The sequence below is a fragment of the Zeugodacus cucurbitae genome, chromosome 4, assembly GCF_028554725.1.
Source record: "Zeugodacus cucurbitae isolate PBARC_wt_2022May chromosome 4, idZeuCucr1.2, whole genome shotgun sequence".
Classification (NCBI taxonomy): domain Eukaryota; kingdom Metazoa; phylum Arthropoda; class Insecta; order Diptera; family Tephritidae; genus Zeugodacus; species Zeugodacus cucurbitae.
Genome location: NC_071669.1, coordinates 30,406,714 through 30,430,307, shown reverse-complemented (window position 1 = coordinate 30,430,307; position 23,594 = coordinate 30,406,714). Strand labels below are relative to the sequence as shown.

Genomic DNA, 23,594 nt, shown 5'->3' with positions numbered 1-23,594 from the left:
AATTTAAGTACTTTATATATACAGCACTGTGTTTTACCAAGATGGCGGCTATCTTACCACCGAGAATTCCTCACAAAAAGGTTTTCTACTGTATGTGCTGTGGTTGTGTCAATGAATAAATAAGTGTAATGGCGATTGCATACATAACCATTTATCGAGTTTATTTACAAAGAGCTAGAATTAGAGATATATTCCCAATTTCTTTTTAGAAATTAAATAATATTATAGTAAAAACAACTAAATGCGAACCAGAATTATTTGATTTAATTAATGTTTAGTCATGTAGTATTTAAGAAACAGAAAAGTATGATAACGAATGAATTTAATACTATTATTTACTAAAACTCCTTATTTTGTTTTTAAAAGAAATTTCTTGCAATAAAAACATGTTAACAATTTATTAAAGCCATCGCTGTTCATTGTATTCTGCCAGTTTCATATCAACCTTATAACTGTATTCCCCAGATTAATATATTCTTCCTAATATCAACTGATACTCTTATTAACTTAAGGCTCATATGGCGGCCTGTTATTTAGTGATTTTTTAGAATTTTTTTCTAAGACCAATAAATAGATAAAACCTTAAGTTTATTATCATTTATTAACGTATATTTCGACAGTATAAATATAAACTTTAACCTAAAAATATTGTATGAAACATGAGTTACAGCCTGAATACCCCCGCCTCGAAAAAATGGGCCCGCACTTTCTCCACTATTCCTTCTGATTGGCTTATCGGAATCGAAAAAGTTAGCGATGTTATAATCTGTAAGCTTAAACGCACGGAACGCACTACGGTCAAGTGAATATATTTTGCTGTACAAAATCGAAGTTTTTGGAATTTTTAAATAATAGTAGAACGATCCATGCTTTACATGTGCTAAATGTACCCTACAAAATTCAAGTCTTGGTCAAGCTGTTTTTTTTTTTAGATACGATAAGGAATGTTTGAAAAACACGGGTTTAAGAAAAATGCGTTCAAAGTTTCCAGCTGCATACTAAGCGTTTCGGACACCTCCTTCTTCTAACTGTTGTATCTTTAACACGACTTTAAAAAATCATGCGATGACCCTATTAATTATGTCTCGAATACCGCAAATTTCGAAAAAACTATTACTGTTTTGTTAATATAGAAAGGTTGTAAAAAAATTGAAATAGTTGCTATCAAGTTACCAAAGTTTTGATAAATGAATCTTGGTGTTACTACTATTACGAAGAACTGTTTTTAATTATTACATTTTATATTCTTTTTAGGGATGAGGAAAAAGATCTTAAAGACGAGGTTTCAAAACCAATAAATCATGTAGATGATGAATCTGAGAAGGACGAAATTGGCAAGCTCAAACCAAATACTGGAAACGGTTGCACTCTAGATAATTATTCTTGGACTCAAACTCTGCAAGAAGTTGAGGTATATTTTTATTTCAGACTGTATTCGCATAGAAATATTTTCAGAATACACAAAACTAAAAATTGCTTAAATAAAGCACGTGATTTTGAAGTAGTGTTAAGGGGTGAGGTGGGTTTCAGATGCTAAAAACACCGGCATTTTAATTTGTTTTAAATATATACTTATAATCAGATATTTCACTTAAACAATTTACTCATCTCCAGGCATGGGCAAAGTCTTATCATGTTCTAAAAAAGCGTAAGTGCGATTACAGACGGGGCAACTCTTGTTGCGAATTCTCAGGCGATTCTCTTTTGCTGTCGTCCATTGCGTTCACACTAGCAATTTGTGTTCGACAACTCTGTTGGTGTTTTTCTCTCATTCTCTTTCATATCATTTTCTCAACTTTTCTTATATTTATTTTCGTTATTCTCTATTTTCTAACATATTTTAATTTGCATATTTTATTATGCATATTTCTATATGTATTTGCAAATTACAAAAACTATAAAATGCAAAGGCGCGATTCTCCTCTCTTCGGCGCCCCCTCTCCTATAAACTAAGAATTGCCGCAACAGGAGTTGACACGTTCGAAGAGCTTTAACCGTCCGGTCCATGACTGGGTACCCGGGTATCCGGGTATCCATTTCAATCTACATGTCAATTTTTTTTAACTCGTCAAAAAAATTTTATAGTCGCCTGGATCTCCAAAATTAAAGTTATTTGACACCCATTTTTCGTCAAAATTTTTTAGAATCAATTATTTAATAAATGTTATTAACTATCAAACTTGATACCCCCTCCATTCAATAACGAGGTACCCGGATACCCGCTGATAAAAAAATAGTTAGTAAGAACAAAATAACTCCGGTTTTATTTATTATAGTAATATTATTTTCTATTATTTTGCTATTTGTTTATTTATATTGCTGTATTTATTATGATACAGTGCTATATAAGAATTAAATTATATTAAATTATTCTGTACATCCTTCACATGTCGTGGTTGTAATACAAATAGGTTTCTCACATACTGAACATATTTTTCTAGTTTTGTGACGTTTTTTGAATTCACTTTGAAGACATTCATAGCAGTAATCTTATTCCTTCCAGTCGAATCGCGCTGCTTCTGAGGTCTCAATGATACAGATGATGTTGGCTGCGCATTTAGATTGACAGCTTGATCAAGAAAATATTCAATCGCCACTCTCGTTGAGAAATGCCTCATAATTTGTGCATTATTCGCACGATTTTCAACGAATGGAGTACACAGCTCTCGCAAATGTCTCGTATTGGAGCAGAAGTTATTAAAATTGTCAAAAATGCATAAAATGCTGTATACGCCAGCCATTTCCGATGTGAAAAATAATTTAAATGTGTCTTTCTCGCACAATATTACGTCTCTCAGCTTGATGTCCACTTGGTGGTGTCGTTGCCCACTGAGTACCATCTTTTGCTTTCAGTCCAGGCAACGTCGCTTCTATATCACTTTCTTCATCCTCTCCATCTTCACTTTCTTCATGTTCATCTTCATTATTGGGTGCAATTTCATCATATTGTGTCGTTGCGTATTTAAGCTACCGCCTCGTTTGGTGGAAAAAATTCATCGCCACTACTATCCAAAACGTGGTCATCATCTGCTTCGAACGTTTTCTCGAATTTTTTTTATTTTCTTGCGAACGAGTGACTCTATGGTAAAAAATAACTAATAGTATTATATAGTATATTATTATACTAATTAATACATAAAACATGAAAACATAAAATAAATAATTTACTTGAAAATAAAATAAATAAATCTCGCCTTACCGTCGAAAACTCGTTGAATCAGCCTTTGTATTTAGATTAAATATAATTTGTTTACTAATATTTATTTTGTATATTTTTTTCACATATCTTTGTATCTTTATCTGTAACTCTGTTCACTAGGCTTGTAGAATTCCAACTGAATGTTTCTTTCTTTTCGTCCGAAATATAAATATCCATTGACCTTGGCACTCAGCTTCCGATATTTCTTTCCGTCCGAAATGGAAAGGGGAGAGGTACCTAAATATCCATTGACTTAGGCACACAGCTTTCGTAATTTCAACTAGAACTATAGAATATGTCCCCATTTATAGTTATTTCCTATGCCATATAGACAACTTACACATAAAAATTTTTTATTCAGTATACTAACGACTTCTACATCTGCTCCACCTGGGTACCCGGTCATTGAACGAATGGTGAAAGTTTGGTCATTGACCGGACGGTTAAGTGATCCTATACGTACACACCGATTGTCTCTAAAGTGCCCTGGAGACGATCACATAATTGCGTCAAACAGTGCATATGTGTTAGTGATGTTCAATCGTGTGTTGCCCGCAAACGTTCAAATTAACACGTCAAACATCAGTTTAGTTTTGAGCTCGTAACGTACGGTCATCATGTCATCGTCAGATGATGATTATCTATTATTGGCATGTGCTGTAATTCTTATGAAAAAAAATTTCTCCATTTTTGTATTATTTTATATTATTTAGTTTATTTTATTATGTTTGATTTTACTTTATTTAATTTAATTTAACTTAATTTAATTTAATTTATTTTAATTTAATTTAATTTTTTTTATTTTATTTTATTTAATTTAATTTAATTTAATTTTTTTTATTTTATTTTTTTTTATTTTATTTTTTTTTATTTTATTTTATTTTATTTAATTTAATTTTATTTTATTTTTCCCGTTTCGCTTCACTTCACTTTTCTAGTCTTCTCAGCTTGAAATTTTCCCTGCAAATGAGCTCATGCTTGTCAAACATGAGTGGAGACGATCAAATTATCGTCCGTCAAATAGAAATATCAAAAATTTTTGATTTTCATCAAACAGAGCCGACAACAAGTCGGTGTAGCGTACGTGTAGCCGACGAGAGCCGACGACATCAACACACTTAAAGTGTTTGACGCAATTATTTGATCGTCTCCAAGGCACTTAATGTGCTGAACACATAGAAGACGACAAGCGACAAGCGACATCTGTCAAATATCAAAATATATGCGTTCTTATGGGCACAGATTTTTTGACAACAGCACGACTTCACGACAAAAGGGTTGAAGTCTTCGCTGTCGCCAAATTAGAAATGTTTCTAATTTTGCCGACGACAATGGCCGCTGTAGAGCTGCCACTAATATGTGAAATGTAAAATTATTCAAACTTCTAACAATTGTGACGTTATTTTGCCAGCAGAAACGTAAAATAACTTTGATATATCATTTATAATAACAATCGATTATTTAAAACAAATAAATCGATCATTATTACATTTTTTGCACAAATAATTTCACTTTAAACTAAATTTCTAAATATTATTGAAATGAAAGATGTTAGTACGGCAACAATGAAATTGCTGTTTGATATGTCGCTGCCGTCTTCAAAATGTTCAAGACGCTGGCTTCAAAGCGACATTTGTGATCAGCCGTCGCTACGTCGTGTCGTGTCGTCGTCTTTGTGTTCAGCACTTAACACGCACAAGCGAAGAGTGTAAAACCAGCACCTCGATAGGACAATATGATAAATAAACGACGCTAAAATCAGTCTGCAATCAGCAGTTGACTGAGCAGGTTTATGCGGGCGAAGTTATTTATTTTACGTATTTTTTTTTTTTTTTTTCATATAATTCTTTATTTATTGAATCTGCTCTTTGGAGCCTAACAATAAGTTATAAAATCTTAATTCTAATTAAAACTAGACAAGCTCAACCAATTGATTGAGTTGTTTTGGTGAAACGTTGCTCCTCAGTGTGCTGGCATATCTCTTCTTTTTAGACGTGATTGATTACAAGAATGTAATAAAGCATTAGCCAATGGGTTTGGGTGATCGCGGAGTTTGGACAAATATTTATTTCTGCTGTTCTCTACTTCTTTCTTTACCATGAGAATACCAAGATCTTTATGGATATTTTCATTACGCATATACCATGGTGAGCACGTGATTGTTCTAAGCATTTTTGATTGGAATCTCTGAATTATATCGATATTGGTTGCACAGGTCGTACCCCACAGTTGGATGCCGTACATCCAAATCGGCTTTATGACCGCGTTGTATAATAGAACTTTGTTGTCTAGGCTAAAGCCAATTTAAATGTGCTGCTCTTATCTTCATGCAGGTTATTTTGCTCGATATGTGTTTTCTCCACGTGAGCCTTCTATCCAAGTGAATACCAAGATATGTTACTTCAGTCGCTTGGGGTACTAAAATATTGTTCATTTTAACTGCCGAACACGTTTTTGGTCTTAGAGAAAATGTAACATGCTTGCACTTCTGTTCGTTTACATTTATACGCCAGTTTGCTAGCCATTCTTCGACAAAAATCAAATGCGCTGCTAATACTTTTGATGCTATAATTGGGCATTTGTTTCGGCTCACTAAAGCTGTGTCATCCGCAAAAGTTGATGTCAAAATATTACTAGCTGTTGGAAGATCTGCTGTATATATTATGTATAGAGTTGGCCCTAAAACACTGCCCTGAGGTACACCAGCTCTTATTGGTCGTTCTTCAGATATGAAGTCTCCTACTTTGACAGTAAACTTTCTATTTTTTAAATAAGACTCCAAGATTTTATGCATTTCGAGAGGTAAGCTTTTTTTAATCTTATATAAAAGCCCGTCATGCCACACTTTATCGAACGCCTGAGCCACATCTAGAAATATAGCAGAACAGTACTCTCTATACTCGAACGCCCTTCTGATTTCGTTAGTAATTCTATTTACTTGTTCTACAGTGCCATGTTTTGCACGAAAACCGAATTGGTGCGTTGGTATTACATTATTTTCAAGGAGGAAAGGAGACATCTTTGATAGTAACACTTTTTCAAATATTTTAGAAAGACAGGGTAGAAGACTGATTGGTCTGTATGAAGACGGCTGTGTCAAGTCTTTACCTGGTTTCTCTATCATGATGATCTGCGACTTTTTCCATGAACTTGGATAGTATCCGAAACTGAGAATAGCGTTAAAGAGCAAGGAGAGTACTGTTAAAGCAATATTTGGTAACTCAATTAGCATTTTTGGAGTAATTTTATCGTGTCCTGCCGACTTTTTAGGATTCAGCTCTTTTATGATTTTAATAATTTCAGAAGATGACGTTTGAATAGACCCAAGCGACTCGTTAGCGCTATTGGAGATGATTGGCAGCTTAAAGCTGTTCTTTGGGCAATTAGGTTGAAATACCTTTTCTAGGTGATTTGCGAAACAATTTGCCTTATCCTCGTCACTTCTTGCCCAGTTTCCACCCAAGCCTCTTATAGGCAAGTTGGAGTCGACTGGAGGCTTCATTGACTTTTGGGCTTTCCAAAGAGAATTTCCTTTGTTTGAATTTGGACACAGTTTCTTTATATAATTGTGAATGTGGTATTCTTCCTCACGTTTAAGCGCTGTTTTTAGTTTTCGTACAGCATATTTTAGTTGCAGCTGAGTAGAAGGGGAGCGATTTAACTGCCATTCACGTCTAGCTCGCCTTTTTTCATTTACAAGCTTTTCTATTTCATTATTAGTGAGTTTTCTGCGGATAATCAGTTTATTGCTTATGTTTGGTGTTGCTATGACAGCTGCATTTGATATTACATCATTAAATTCTCTTATACCTTCATCAATATCTCTTTCTGTATCTATTTTTACATCAATATTAATGTGGCTACTCACATATTTTTTGTATTTTAACCAGTTCGTTTTGTGAGATGTTAGACCCACCTTTGGCTCAACGAATATGGGTTCTTCACACAACTTTATTAGTACAGGTGAATGATCTGAAGATAAGTCTGTACATGTATCAACTGTCACAAGTGATCTATCTATATTTTTGGTTACAGCGAAATCAATTAAATCTGTATTTTGTTACGATCACTGGGCCAGTATGTAGGCTTACCAGGAGATATTATATCAAGGTTATTGTGGTTCATAATGGTTTGGTACAACTGGCGTCCTTTCGGATTATTAAGACGTGACCCCCAGTACATGTGTTTTGCATTATAATCTCCACCTGCTAGAAATCTATGACCTAGCGTTCCAAAGAAGTCTTTAAATTCGCTATCTGTAATTTTAAAACGAGGTGGGCAGTATAAAGCCGATAGATTTAAATCACAACCACGATTTTTTAACGATATTGTTGTAGCTTGTAACTGTGCTGTAGCATGAGAACCCAGAGTAATGTGGTTTAACCGATTTCTAACCAATACTGCCGTTCCGCCATGTGCTTTTCCATCCGGGTGATTTGTAACATACAGTCTAAATCCCGGTATTTTAAAATTGTTTTTGTTTGTCAGATGAGTCTCTGATATTAACATTACATCTATATTTTTTTCAGACAGAAATCTAATTATCTCTAGTTTATGTTGGTTAACACCGTTAGCGTTCCATATACAAATGTTTAGTATGCTCATTTTTTACTTAATAAGGTTTGCAGCACGTTTACGTATGACATGAAAACAATTATTTTATAGTAAAATAGCATAAACAAATTTTTTTGAAATTAATACATTGCCCAAATGAACTATAATTTATACTAAATATAAATTATTATTATACTCTCGCAACAAAAGTTGCTAAGATAATATTATAGATTTGTTCACATAACGGTTGTTTGTAAGTCATAAAACTAAACGAGTTAGATATAGGGTTATGTATATCAAAATGATCAGGGTTACAAAAGTAAAATTTGGAACAAAGGATCGCACTAGGAAGGGGCATATTTGGATGTATTTTTTTTTGGAAAGTGGGCGTGGCCAGGCCCCCAAATCGGTTATTTGTATATACATATTTCGCAAACTAAACCAAACTAAAAACTATAAACCAAACTTTCTGCAGTCGGTTCTCTTACGTACCCCACCACACACCATGAAATTAGTTGAAATCGGATAATAACCACACCCACCTCCCATACAAAGGTTAGGTTGAAAATTACTAAAAGGGAGTTAACTCAGTAACGAGAAGCGTCAGAAACACTAAATTTCACATAAGAAATGGCAGATGGAAGCTGCACTCAGATTTTTTTACAATATGAAAAATTGGTGTGGCATCGCCGACTTATGGGTCAAAAACCATATCTCAGAATCGCTTGACAACCACGCCTACTTCCAGAACTTTGAAGACGATCTGAATCGTTTACTTTACAATATATAAAGTAAGCACTAGTGAAGATATCGATGGAGAACTTTGCACAAATACTGCCTTTTTAACGTGGCAGCCCCATTCTAAAAATCGCCGAAATCGAACATGAGGACCTCGGTGCTTCTAACCTAATATTAGGGTTTCCAACTTTCAATGGACTTTATACATTATATATGACGCATATGTTGGTCAAATTGTGTATTATATAATATAAATAAAGTTAAATAAATAAATTACGAGAGTATAAAATGTCCGGTGCACCCGCACTTCCTTACTTGTTAATTTTTACACTCATTATCACGTGCATATATTCGTATTGTGCAATCGTGTGGCATAGACCTACTCACTCAACCTCTGCATGCAGACTGAATATTATTAATCGCTGATTTACTTGGTCCCACAGTATACGCACTAACACCATCTCATTTTGTGATGCTTATTTGATTGTGATGGTGCCCATCCCTGCTCATCTCCCATGACCTGTCCAAAAAAAATCTTGTCCACCGCAAGCTCATAACTAATGTTTGGTTCATCTAAAAACAATAAACCAAAAATATTTCGATATTATATGGATAAGTCTAGTTAATGAACGAAGGAAAAAAGAAAATATTGAAATTTGAATTTTTGACAGAATTTAACCAAAACCTCTTTTTTTGGTCAAATTTTCGCCATATATTGCCTCTAAAAAAATAGTTTTAATAAAGATACAAAAAATCCTTCGTTCATTAACTAGATAATGTCATTCCAAAGATGAGTGTAAAATTTTTACAAAATCGCTCCATAACTTTTTAAAGTTTTACATTCGTACTGACGTGGCCTGATGGGCGAAACTTCCAAAAGGTATATCTCTAATAGCCGAGTCACACATGTAGTAACAATACTATTGTTCGTACGAATACCAGATTTGTCTCACCAAACACCAGCACTTTACCATGTGAAAATGTAGTACAGTATACTCTCGAAAAGTAAATCGATTGGTATTTTGGGTAATTTACTTTTTCGAATAATTTACTTTTCCAAATATATACATAAATTATCTGTTTTTATAATATTAAATGCATTTTTAAACTTAAAAAATTCATTCATTTATTTGCTTTAATAAAACATATGGATTTACATGAAAAACATATTTACATTTACATACATACATATGTATTTACTATGAAGAGAAAAAATCTGGAATATTCTTTTGTTTTTTTTTCTTTTGCAATATATTTTCTGACCATTTTTGTACGACAATTCAAAAAGTCTGACACCTGATTTGCATCGTTTTCATTTTTAAACCAGTGGATCAAGTAGGAGAGTTTATTTACTAAAAAGGCGCGATAAACAAGAGAGTAAGTGTTTTTGCAACATCGTAAAAAACGCTGCTTGCTTCGTTTCGAATTTTTTATCACACTCTCTGACTTTTCAGAAATAAAAAATTTACTTTTTCGAGGTGCTTTTTTCTATTTACTTTCTGAGAATTTACTTTTCGAGAGTATACTGTATTTTGCTGGTAACAATATCAGCATTTGTATGTGGTATTTCACTGAACACAGCTAAAAATAGGTAAGAATCCTGGTTGAGAGCTTATATACAAAAGTTGTTTAAAATATTTTGTCAAAATGACTTTTCAAAAATAAATAAAAAAAATGGAAAATAAAAAGTTTTTTTTTCACAAGTTTCTTTTTGAAAACGTGGCGGGCTTTTAAGATACATTTCAACTACTTCTGTTTTTTGTGCAGAAAATACATATTTTTGTCATTTTATTGTAATTTTAAAAATTGCATTCTCCATTACACATATGTACATATTTGTTATTTAAATTTATTTGAAATATCTTATGTCTGTAAAACCAAGTTGGTATTTCTGTTTACTACAAATCGAGGTATGTCAATGTACAAAACACAATACCATAATACTTTTATCATGGTATTTTTACTACATGTGTGTCTCGGGTATTAGAATATTAATCGGATTGATTTGAAATGTTTGCATACTATTTTAAACATATTGTGATATTTATTAAGACAAAAAAATTCAAATTTTGAAACCTACTTTACCCCTTAAAATGAATTTCGAAATTTCAGACGTTATACAGTGATCCGGCCCAAATTCGAGTTAAAGCACGGTCACACGGACACATTGAAATATCATAATTATACTCAGACCCGAATAAATATGACAGTTCAGAGATTCAAATTCGTATTACACATGGGTTCCCATTCCCACAAAACAGTTTTATTTTTAATAAACATGAATATAGAGTTCTCCAATTCTCAAATTACAAGTATCAAAATTTTAAAATTAATGACGAATAAAGTTGAAATAAGTGCATTATTCACTTTTATGAAATTGTACACAAACAGTGCATTTTATGGAACACTTGACTGCCACTCGTGTAAATCACATACAAAACACAAAAAAGAAACAAAGAATAACAAAGTATTAAATGAACTCAAAACTTAGAGAGTTGCTACAATTTGAGAACGTCATTTACTCCAATCGCTTTTTCTGTGTTGTCGCTCAGCTTAAGGGGGATTAGAAAGAGTAGATACCTGTTTGGCTCTGGTATGAACTAGAATTATTAATTTCGCACACAAATTAACAAAATGGCGGACCTTTGAAATATTTTTTTTTGAAAATAGCCTTTTTTTCAGCCACAAATCAAGTTAAAAAGTAAAGAAGATCTTCATCGATTTGATTTATCTTAGTTCCTAGCTATATATGTATTAAAATTTGGAATCGATTGGATTAATAGGTTTTGAATAACCTCATGCGCCAGCCGTAAAAACACTGTTTCGAGAAAAACGGGTTTAAAGTTTTGAGAAGCAAATTCTTGGGTATAAAACCTACCAACGCTCAACCTTCAATCGGCTATATCTTCAAGAGTTTTTCAAAATTTCACTTGAAATAGTTATAGGTTCGAATTAATTAAAAAAATGCATTCTTTTCTGAAACCGAGAATGGGGGGTCCCCTTAAGTAATAACAAGAATAAGCAAAAGAAAGTTAAGTGCGTTTTAACCGCTTCGAGCTAAGTTGAAAAATTCTGTGAGTGGTAAAACCACCGCGATATATTTGGCTGAGTGTTTGATACACAAGTATGAAAAATAAGAACGCGGTGTATTTTGAGTGGCGGTGCACTTCTGCAAGTCTCTGGTACATATCTATATCGTTAAATCGCTATGTATTATATTAAAGTCCAGTTAACGAGACGAGTTGAATTTTGGATGTCATTCCGTCAGTCCGTGCAAGCGAAAACTTAAATAAAAATTTAAATGTTAATTGATATGCAAATATTGATGTTGCAAATGTTTGTGGTCACTTTCTTTGTTCATATGCTGTATTTGGGGTGTGTCACATCTACAATGGACAAAGTGGACCAAACCTCAATACCAATAGATGTCTACCGGTAAGTCTACATAATATACTTTCATATGAAAGTGTGCCTTGGTGCCAAAAATATATGAAATTGGATCAATACTTCTATTATCTTCCTTATAACTATTACAATACGATGTATGTTCAAAACATAATTCGATTATCGTTTTTTTTTTTTGTTTTGCTGTTTTGGTACACTCGTCTCGAACAAATTTATTTTATTTGTGAGAGACATACAAGTTAAGCTGTTTTGCGGGTTCGGCGTTTTCCTGCTGTCGAAGAAAAAATTAAACTTCGAACGATTAACTTTGGTTTCGATGTCATTACCAAAATTCATTATGTACGTAGTCCGCGAAATTTTAAAACACACCTTAATTTTTAACAGACCTCGTTTACCGATTTACATTAATCTGTGTACCATATGCCGATAATTTTTTTTTTTTTAATTCTAAAATTTAAATTTTTGCAGACTTTGAACAAACGAATAAATAATAATAAACAAAATAAGTATATATTGTTTAATACCTAGATTCGGACTTTCCAGATATCGTGTCCACTGATTTAAGAAAATGAGTTTTGAGATAAACGCATTTAAAGTTTTAAAATGAAACTGACATGGCCTGATGGGTAAAACGTCCAAAGAGTCGATCTCTTAAAATTTTACTCGGATTGATTTGAAAATGTTGGAGAATATTTTATTATACCACTAGCAGACCCGGGCACACGTTTTCGTGGCTAAGGTATACATTATATTAGTAAATGTTTCAATATAGTGAAAAAATTCTGACGCGTAAAGACGAAAACGTTATAGCCGGTAAATTTGGAAATGATTAATAGATTATTGTAGATCTTTATTAAGCGTAAATCATCTTATTTTTTTAAACTTTGAATTGTTGTAATCGTATATTGAAGTATGTAACAAATGAGCATATTTCAAAGTTGGCTCAAACTTGGCTTCGATGACGATATTGATTATCTTCTTCAGAACCAGTCTTGTTCTTTTGCAAAGTCGAGGTTGATTTATTTTACGTAGCATGATGATAACTCACACTACTTTTAATTGCAATTTAGTCCAGGCAATTTTAAATAGTCTGTGGGACTTATTGGTTTGTAGCTGTGTCAACGAGGTCTTTGTTTTTTACCACCAATATAGGTCATTCAATTATCCATTTATGGTTAACATATTGTGGTTTCATGTAAGGAAAAACACGATGAATAAGCTTCTCTTTTGAGTCAATGAAGTGACAGAAATTTGTTGGAAATGTTATTAATCCATCGAGGTATCAACTGCGACCCTACCATTTCCAACTGCTTCTACAATCGCAATTTGATATTGTTGCAAAATCACTCGTATGTTAGTTTTAAATGGCGATTCTTTATGTGTCGCCACTAATTAGATGATTTTAGACATGCGATTAGCTCGTCAGCAACATGTGATCCAGGAATAATTGGAAGAGTCTGGCGTAAATCTTTTAAAGTCCTGTGCAGTGCTTTCAGCGACTTCTTGAATGCCTGAAAAATGGCGGCCCATTGTCCATTCCCTAGTTAAAATTAGTGAAATTGGTTCAGGAATTACATCAGCCCTCATATACTATATATGATGATTTTCTATTGGACTTTATGCCGAATATATAGGTCAAATCGGGTGTTATCTTAATAAAATTACATCAATAAATTGCGAGAGTATAATGTTCGGTTGCACCCGAACTTAGCCTTTCCTTACCTGTTACAAATTGTTTTGCGCTATCATCACAACCTTATACAATTGAACAATGACAAAAATATTTTAACAAAGCAAAAATGGCAAACTTCAATATATTATTATTTTTTGTTTTCTTTTTAATATTTTTGTTGTCAACTCGAATAAACTTCTCTTATTATTATCTTCCTCGCAATTTTTCCAAATTTACTTCCTTGCTAATCTTTTCGTGGCCGAAAATTAGCCAGATCGGTATGGCCGTTGTTCTCGACTTTTTGAGAGACTAACAACAAAAAAATGTGTGGATTTTAGACTTTTTCAGGAATTTTTTTTAATTTTTCTCTCTGTAAGAACCATCCCTGTACTTTAAGGAATATTGTAAAAAAAAGAATTAGCAAAATCGGTTCAGCTCTTCTCGAGTTATGCGCTTAGCAACATATTTTGCGATTCATATAGGATATTTTTAATATTAAAATTTTGAAAATTTTAAACACCCACAAAATACCGTGAACCGAATAACTTTAAATTGTTCAAACTAAGCCAGAAATAAATGTATAAAAGTTAAATTTTGTGCAGAGGTTAGCAGTATATATATTTTGGGTATTGGGTGTGGCAACACTGCTTAATAGGTTTTTGTTCTTATTTGTTATACTGCGCTGAACACATAAACGCCGACAAGCGACGTGCAGTTTCTATCAAATATTAAAATAAACATGTTCTTATTCGCACAGTTATTTAGACAACAGCACGACTTTACGACATCATGCTTGCAGTTGCACTGTCGCCAAATTTCAAATGTTGCTGATTTTGAGAACCACAATGTGAAGCTCCTCAGCTGCCACTAATAAGTGAAATGCAAAATTATTCAAAGCACTAACAAGTATAACGTTATTTTGCCAGCAGAGGAGTAAAATAACTACAGTTTGTCAACTAATTGTTTGAAAAATGCAAATTGATACAACAAATTAACTTTGGCATTAAATTTCTATAACAAATGTTTAGTTTTTTAAGATTTTTCTTGTACAGTATTATTATAAGATATACATATCTAGCAATAGAATATGTTAAAAAAAACAACGAAAGTAAAAATAAAAACATAACATAGTCCTCAAATAAGCAAAAAAACAACAAAAAACCAATTGTCAATGATTTTTTTTGCAAATTGCAAGCGTAAGTCGAAGAACGAATTCATGAGAAATGAATTTAACCCTAGAAGGTCATCACTATTTTTATAACGTAGAGGTCATCCCTCGTCGATTCGACGACGGCATTACTCAAAGTCCTTAATATATTATCCTACCTATCAATATATCTTAAAACATATCTTCTAAATAAAACAATATCAAACAGTTTTTCGTAAATCTTTTATTAAATAAATAACATTTTCACAGCTCTGATTCATTCGGCTTTTGTACAAAATAAACACTCGCGTCGTCGAAACGACGAGGCATGACTTTCCAGGGTTAAAAAAAAAGCCAAGACTGGGAATATTCTGGCTAATATTCATGTTTCGAATTCATAGATCTAATTGGAAATTAGAATTGTCATGCAAATGAGTTCACGAGAAATTTAATCTGTTGGTATATTTTCATTATTTCAATGAAAAAAAATAAAAAAAAATGTGTCCAAAATTTTTAATATTAAGTGAGCTAAGGACTATATACAATATTATTCAGGTGCAAAAAAATAAAATATACCGCATTGGAAGAACTCTGGACGCAAACTTTCAGAGCTATCATTTTGGGATTTTTCTAAAATATTACAATAATTAGATAAAAACTCCAAAAATTTGCTTGAAAGATGGGGGAAAATAAAAAAAATGTACTACAGCAACAATAGTAACCATGAGGAAGTGAGAAAAGAGTCAGTACTCGTCCCAAGTAGCGTGGAAAAAGTCACCGCTTTCTGTCATTAAAATTAAAAAATGTATCAACTTCGCTATAGATAACTATAATATGCAAACGGAGGACTGAAGTCTGATTCCGCCAAAATTTTCTGGGTCCATCGTCATAATACGTCCTTGTCTTCGTCTAGTCACAAAAAATAATGCCATTCCATATTGGTTGGCTTAGTAACATCAACTATAGCTAATCTTGAATAGTAATAGATGCTATTGGCATATAGGCTTTTTCCTGGCTACATTGGGCGAGTACTGGGAAGGATTCAACACTTTTCTTACTTCCTCATGATTACTGTTGTTGTTGTAATATTTTTTTATATTTTCCCCCAATTCTTTCAGGCAAATTTTTGGGGTTTTATCTACTTAATGTAATATTTAAGAAAAATTCCATAGCGAAAGCTCTGACAGTTTGCGTCCAGAATTCTTCTAATGCAGTATATTTTATTTTTTGCGACTGAATAATATTGTATAAAGTCCTTAGCTTAATATTAAAAATTTGGACACCTATTTTAATTTTTTTCTTTGAAATAAAGAAAATATACCAATTGATTAAATTTCTCGTGAACTCATTTGCATGTCAAAATTAATTTCCAATTAGATCTGTGCAATTCAAAACATGAATATATTCCAGAATATTCTCAGAAGAACACGTGTTGGTTTTTTTTGTTGAAAAATGTCCCGTTCATGAATCTCTCTTCGACTTGTGCTTGTATTTGCAAAGAATTCATTGACAATTGATTTTTTGTTGTGTTTGCTTATTCAAGGCCTATCTTATGTTTCTGTTTTTACTTTTGTGGTTTTTTTTAACATATTCTATTACTATATACATATATCTTATGATGATCTGAATGATAGAAAAATCATAAAAAACTAAACATTTGTTATAGAAATTTAATGCCAAAGTTGATTTTTTGTATCAATTTGCATTTTGCAAAGAATTAGTTGACAAACTGTATATATTATTATAAAGTGAAGGAATCAGATGTAATACCAAATTTAGTTATATAGGAAGTAGGCTTGGTTGTGAACCGATTTCGCCCATTCATCCATGTTATCAGGACGTTAAGAAAATATTATGTACCGAATTTCATTGGAATGAGTCGAGTAGTTTCTGAGGTATGGTTTTTGATCCATAAGTGGGCGACGTCACGTCCATCTTCCATGTTTAAGAACTACACCTCCTTCCTATATAACTCTATATATAAGTTTTCAATGTCCCGCATATCGAAGAACTCAGTGCCTAAGGGTAATTTTTCATTGATAAGATAGGTAAATCTCTCAGATATTTTAATTTAATTCAGTGGGAATCTTTTTCTTCTCTGTACCAAAATTTGGTCATAAAGTTATAAAATCGGGTCATAACTTCCCCTAGCTCCAATATACCTAAATATATGTTATTCAAAAATACGATGGGGTTAATACCTTACATATTGATTTTTGAAGCACAAGTGATTGTTTGAACATCTGGATAGTTTGTTCCATTGGCTTCTCTCCAACGCGTTGCGAATCATCGAATGTGAACATCTTTCGACAGGTAGGTTTTAGTTGTATGGAATTGCGATGCTAAACATTTGTATATGAACTTTATATCCTTTATTGATAATTTAATCGATGTATTTCTATACCTTCTTGTTATTAGAGGTATTAAGCATACCATTATACCCATAAACAATTGAGACAATTTATTTACATATGTCGAGTTAAGTTATACAATGGCAAATAAAATTTACTCGTCTCAAACGAATAAAGTCTATTCTACTGTCATTCGTCGATTGCAAACATAACCTTTTAGCGAGTTTTTTTTACAAAAAGGTAGAATTCGAGATATATTCACAATTTCCTTATAGAAATTAAATAATAGTAAAAACAACAAGTGCGAACCAGAATTATTTGATTTAATTAATGTTTACGTAGTATTTAAGAAACAGAAATGTAAGATAACGAGTGAATTTAATAATATTATTTACTAAAACAGCTAATTTTGTTTTTCAAAAGAATTTTCTTGCAATAAAAACATGTTAACAATTTTTTTCTTAAAGCCATCGTTGTTCATTGTGTTCTGCCAGTTTCATATCAACCTATTAACTGTATTTCCCAGATTGCTGTATTCTTCCTAATATTAACCCATACTCTTATTAACTTAAGGCCCATGTGACGGCCTGTTATTTAGTGATTTTTTAGATTTTTTTTCTAAAGCGGCGTTTTAATTTGTAAATTAAGATATCTTGATGAAACTTGGTACAGAAGGGCTGCACTCAATTTTTTATACAAACTTTTCAATGGGTGTGGCTCCGCCCACTTATGGGTTAAAAACTATATCTCAGAAACTACTCGATAAATTTCAACGAAATTCGGTAATATTTTTCTGGTATCCTAACGGTATGTTGTGAAAATAGGCCAAATCGGTTCACAAACAGTCTTCCTTCTTATATACCAGAACTGTGAAGCCAATCTGAATCGTTTACTTTACAATATATAAACAGTAGTGAAGACATCGGAACAGAACTTTGAACAAATGCTGCATTTATAGTCTTCGAACATGAAGACCTCAGTCCTTCTAATATTTTTTTACCGAACTACAAGTAAGTCATCAGACATTTTGAAGAAATTCTAAAGGATTCTTCTAATAATATGTCCTCGTGCCAAAAATGGGTGAAATCGATAAAATGGTGTTAAAGTGAGAACAAGAAAATTATTTTATTAATTATTTAATTCATTAATAAATAACTTTTATTGGAGTAAAAAATGCGAAGAAAATAGTCTGTCGAGTTAGTCGAGTTCGAAATAGCCGGCTTGTCAAATTAAGAATATAATTTGATATTTAATACAATAAATTTCAGGTTTTCCCTTCCTTTTCTACTTTCTTATAAGAATGTAACTTGTTTGTTAAGTTGGTGCTGTTGGTGATTTTTGCATTGTCCTCTAATTCGTCTTTCGACCAGTTTGCGTTTGGAACATAATCCTAACTTCTAACGATTTTCAAAGGCTTTTAGTTTATTGATATTTATCTTTTTTTTTAATCAGACAAAAAAGTATCCTGAGTCGTCATATTGAAAGGGTGAAAAAAATCTGTTGTATCAAGACAGTTTCAGTAAAATGCTCTTAAAGTTAAAACAAGAAAATTATTTTATCACCTTTAAAATTATAAAAAAGAATTACCGATTTTTAGGCTTTAACATGGACTTCTCCCCTTAATATAATGTTTTGTTTAAACCTGAAAATATTTCCTTGCTTGGAGTTTTGCATGTTGCGAGAGTATAAAATGTTCGGTTACACTTTGGTTGATGTTTTTTTTTTGTGTATTGAACTCGAATCTGTTTGGATCAATCTCCTTTAAAATAAGTTTATTTTTAATATATAACCTCTTCAAAAAACTCTATAATTTCTACTTTAGTAATACCCGCCTCAAGCGCAAAAACTTCGTATGATAAAAGTCAAACCCAAGCTTAAAAATTAGTTAAAATGGACATTACGTTAAATGATGCACTTTCAATTAATTATTTGTTATACTATATTGTTGTTAATTATAATATAGTTATTCTACTCTTGTGCTGTATTGAAGAAAGATTTAAATGATAGACCATATTTGCTTTCAGGCCAAAGCACAATAATTACCATTAGCTAAATTTGGAATTAAATTTTACGGCATGCACATTTCCAAAATTCAATTCAGTATCAACTCAAATATGTTTCATTTAGCATTATCTGCTTCACGAGATTTAAAAAAATTTTAAATTGTATCATATGTATAATTGGTAAATATCAATGCCATGAAACAACGATGTAATTTTTTTTCCAGAAACTTTTTTTTTTCAATATTTGTTTATTTATTGAATCTGCTCTTTGAAGCCTAACAATAAGTTATAAAATCTTAATTCTAAATAAAACTGGACAAGCTCAACCAAGTGATTGAGTTGTTTTGGTGAAACGTTGCTCTTCAGTATGCTGGCATATCTCTAAGCATTTGTGCTGATTGTTCTAAGCATTATTGATTGGAATCTCTGAATTATATCGATATTATTAGCACAGGTCGTACCCCACAGTTGATGGCGTACATCCAAATCGGCTTTATGACCGCGTTATATAACAGAACTTTGTTGTCTAGGCTAAGTTTTGAATTTTTGTTTAGAAGCCAATTTAAGTTTGCTGCTCTTATTTTCATGCAGGTTATTTTGCTCGATATGTGTTTTCTCCACGTGAGCCTTCTATCCAAGTGAATACCAAGATATGTTACTTCAGTCGCTTGGGGTACTAAACTATTGTTCATTTTAACTGCCGGGCACGTTTTTGGTCTTAGGGAAAATGTAACATGCTTGCACTTTTGTTCATTTACATTTATACGCCATTTGGCTAACCATTCTTCGACAAATATCAAATGCTCTTCTAATACTCTTGATGCTATAATTGTGCATTTGTTTCGGCTCACTAAAGCTGTGTCATCCGCAAAAGTTGATGTCAAAATTTTACTAGCTGTTGGAAGGTCTGCTGTATTTATTATGTATAGAGTAGGCCCTAAAACACTGCCCTGCGGTACACCAGCTCTTATTGGTCGTTCTTCAGATATGAAGTCTCCTACTTTGACAGTAAACGTTCTATTTTTTAAATAAGACTCCAAGGTTTTATGCATTTCGAGTGGTAAACTTTTTTTAATCTTATATAAAAGCCCGTCATGCCACACTATCGAACGCCTGAGCCACATCTAGAAATATAGCAGAACAGTACTCTCTTTACTCGAACCCTCTTCTGATTTCGATAGTAATTCTATTTACTTGTTCTACATGTTTTGCACGAAAACCGAATTGGTGCGTTGGTATTACATTATTTTCATGGAGGAAAGGAGACATCTTTGATAGTAACACCTTTTCAAATATTTTAGAAAGACAGGGTAGAAGACTGATTGGTCTGTATGAAGACGGCTGTGTCAAGTCTTTACCTGGTTTGTCTATCATGATGATCTGCGACTTTTCCATGAAATTGGATAGTACCCGATACTGAGAATAGCGTTAAAGAGCAAGGAGAGCACTGTTAAAGCAATATTTGGTAACGATTAGCATTTTTGGAGTAATTTTATCGTGTCCTGCCGACTTTTTTGGATTGAGCTCTTTTATGATTTTAATAATTTCAGAAAATGACGTTTGAATAGACTCAAGCGAATCGTTAACGCTATTGGATATGATTGGCAGCTTATAGCTGTTCTTTGGGCAATTAGGTTGAAACACCTTTTCTAGGTGATTTGCAAAACAATTTGTCTTATCCTCGTCACTTCGTGCCGAGTTTCCACCAAAGCCTCTTATAGGCAAGTTGGAGTCGACTGGAGGCTTCATTGACTTTTGGGCTTTCCAAAGAGAATTTCGTTTGTATGAATTTGGACACAGTTTTTTTATATACTTGTGAGTGTGGTATTCTTCCTCACGTTTAAGCGCTGTTTTTAGTTTTCGTACAGCATATTTTAGTTGCAGCTGAGTAAAAGGGGAGCGATTTAACTGACATTCACGTCTAGCTCGCCTTTTTTTCATTTACAAGCTTTTCTATTTCATTATTAGTGATTTTTTTCGGCTAATTGGTTTATTATTTCTGTTTGGTGTTGCTACGATGGCTGCATTTGATATTACATCTTTAAATCTCTTATAATTTCATCAATATCTCTTTACGTATCTATTTTTAAATCAATATTAATGTGGCTACTCACATATTTTTTATATTTTAACCAGTTCGTTTTGTGAGATGTTAGACCCACTTTTGGCTCAACGAATATGGGTTGTTCACACAACTTTATTAGTACAGGTGAATGATCAGAAGATAAGCCTGTACATGTATCAACTGTCACAAGCGATCTATCTATATTTTTGGTTACAGCGAAATCAATTAAATCTGGTATTTTGTTGCGATCACTGGGCCAGTATGTGGGCTTGCCAGGAGATATTATATCAATCCAGTGAACCCCAGTACATGTGTTTTTGTTAACAAAATATTTGGTGAACATCTATTTTCACCAATTATTGAAATGAAAATCATATGTAAAATTACAATATAACTCAAACATTCGCAAAATAATGAAGAAAACTCATTTTGTTCAGTTGCCTCCATTGAACATGTATAAAAGAGAAATGGTTGTAGTCTACAAGACCTGTTACATTATATAAGAACCGAGCAAAATGTTCGAAACTCTGAACCCTCAGAGAATTTATTTTAGTAGAAACCAGGTTAGTAGCGCATATGCTACAATGGATTAGTGTTTATGAAAGGAAAGGATGCTCTCAATGCATTAGGGGATCTCTACAATTGTTACTATTTTCCATGCAGTAAAATTAATAAGTATTTTTATGTTACAGGTGAAAATTCCTCTGAAGACTTCGTCTAATTTGAGGGCTAGAGATATTGAAGTCACTATAGGAAAATCTTCAATTAAGGCTGGCATAAAAAACCGGGAATCCATAATAAACGGTAAACTTTGTGCAGAAGTGAAACAAGACGATTCGGTTTGGGTGCTACAGGACAACAATACGATTCTTATTACGCTAGAAAAGGTACAAGAGGAAACATATGTAATGGATTTGATATCGAAATCGGGCACTAAATTTTATAACATGTTCTTCAATATAAACTTTATAAACTTCCCATCTTTCTAGATTAATAAAATGAATTGGTGGGATCGTTTGATTTCAACAGATCCACCTATATCAACACGTAAAATTAATCCAGAACCTTCAAAGCTGTCTGATTTAGATGGAGAAACACGAAGCTTGGTTGAGAAGATGATGTACGATCAACGTCAAAAAGAAATGGGGTTACCAACAAGTGAAGAGAGACGAAAGATGGAAATATTAGAGAAGTAAATATTGCTTAATCATTTTTATAGTACACCTTATATATATATTTTTAGGTTTAAAACGCAGCATCCTGAAATGGATTTCTCTAACTGTAAATTTAACTGATGTCAATAGCTCTTTTTTATTTTTTGTACATATATGCATACATATTTTTTTGAATAAAAGAAATTGGTGCAAAGCATGTTTGTTTGTAATTTTTTCATAAAGTGGGCGTGAGAAATTTTTTTGCACAATTAAGTGAGCGTGTTGTCTTGGATATAATATAGCTTGGTGGTGTAAATGAGCGAAATTGGTCCAGGCTTTGCGGTAATCCAATCAGGTATTTCATTTAAACAATTTAGCAAATTTAAAAAAAGTAAAATGATGAAAATTCGAACATGAAATTATATTTTCTTTGTAAAGAGCTAAAACTTGATTACGACCTCCAGTCTTTGGTGTCCGTTGTCTTTCTTTCAGATTATGAAGCGAGCTTGTATATTTCTAATATTTTGTTCTACAAGCCGCTGCACACACTCCGTACTCGACTCTCAAGCATACCTGGGAGGTTTTGAAATTTTGTTCAGCAAGCAGGTGCAAGCGGTCGTTACTCGACTCTCTGGCATGCGATTGCGATGCGAAGAGATGGACTTGCAAGAAGATTTTCAGTTTCAGATTAAGATTTTCTACCACGGAGTCGTTTTGATATCCTCACGTGGGACCTATTTCCAAAATAAATATAGTCTATATTACTCGGGGAGAATCTAGCTTTCCAATGGTGAAAGAATTTTAGAAATTGGGACAGTAGTTTTTGAGTTTATTCATTACAAACATACAAACACTTCTTTCCTCTTTATCTTTACGAGATATATAAAAGCCAAGTCGCATAAGAGCTATTTTCCTCATTTCGATTTTTCTACTGCATTTGTTTTTTAGTCAAAATTGTTAAAGAAACTTATCATGTATTAATTTTTGATTTATGTACAAAGAGCAAAATAAAATACATTAGAAAGCATCCGATTAATAATAACTGTATGTTTTTGTTCTCTTATTTCTTATATTTCAATGTAACACTTGTTCCCACTGCATCGGAAATATAAGCAGAAAGCTCGCTTATTTTTTGTACACACAGTTAATTTATATACAATTAAAATAAACAAAATTTTGTTAAAGAATCAGAAGATTTGTAATTTTAGTATTTACTTAAAAATGGTCCTATTTTTGGTTATTTTTTGTCCTACAAAATTGATTTACGTATGTAAATACCGAATATGAACAAAAACAGTATCGAAAA

At 32.6% G+C, this 23,594-nt stretch overlaps 1 protein-coding gene and 1 long non-coding RNA gene across 4 annotated transcripts in view; one reads left to right on the top strand and one right to left on the bottom strand.

Annotated features, from left to right (window-relative positions):
• Positions 1 to 22,505, top strand: part of LOC105218410 (nuclear migration protein nudC) — a 40,419-nt gene extending 17,914 nt beyond the window's left edge. Inside the window, exons 3-6 of the mRNA XM_011193972.3 lie at positions 1,255 to 1,411; positions 21,827 to 22,021; positions 22,124 to 22,326; positions 22,378 to 22,505. Of these exons, the coding sequence (XP_011192274.1) occupies positions 1,255 to 1,411; positions 21,827 to 22,021; positions 22,124 to 22,326; positions 22,378 to 22,429 (607 nt within the window). The 3' untranslated portion in view covers positions 22,430 to 22,505. The remainder of the gene's footprint in view (positions 1 to 1,254; positions 1,412 to 21,826; positions 22,022 to 22,123; positions 22,327 to 22,377) is intronic.
• On the bottom strand, positions 2,117 to 4,030 carry LOC128921323 (uncharacterized). Of its 3 annotated transcripts, none has more exons than XR_008470776.1 (3): positions 3,570 to 4,030; positions 3,200 to 3,485; positions 2,117 to 3,124 (listed from the first exon to the last, which is right to left on the bottom strand). It is a non-coding gene; the product is annotated as an uncharacterized LOC128921323 (long non-coding RNA). The 3 variants fall into 3 exon arrangements; XR_008470777.1 differs by having other exon boundaries at positions 2,118 to 3,095; XR_008470775.1 differs by having other exon boundaries at positions 2,121 to 3,079.
• Positions 22,506 to 23,594: the final 1,089 nt, after the last annotated feature.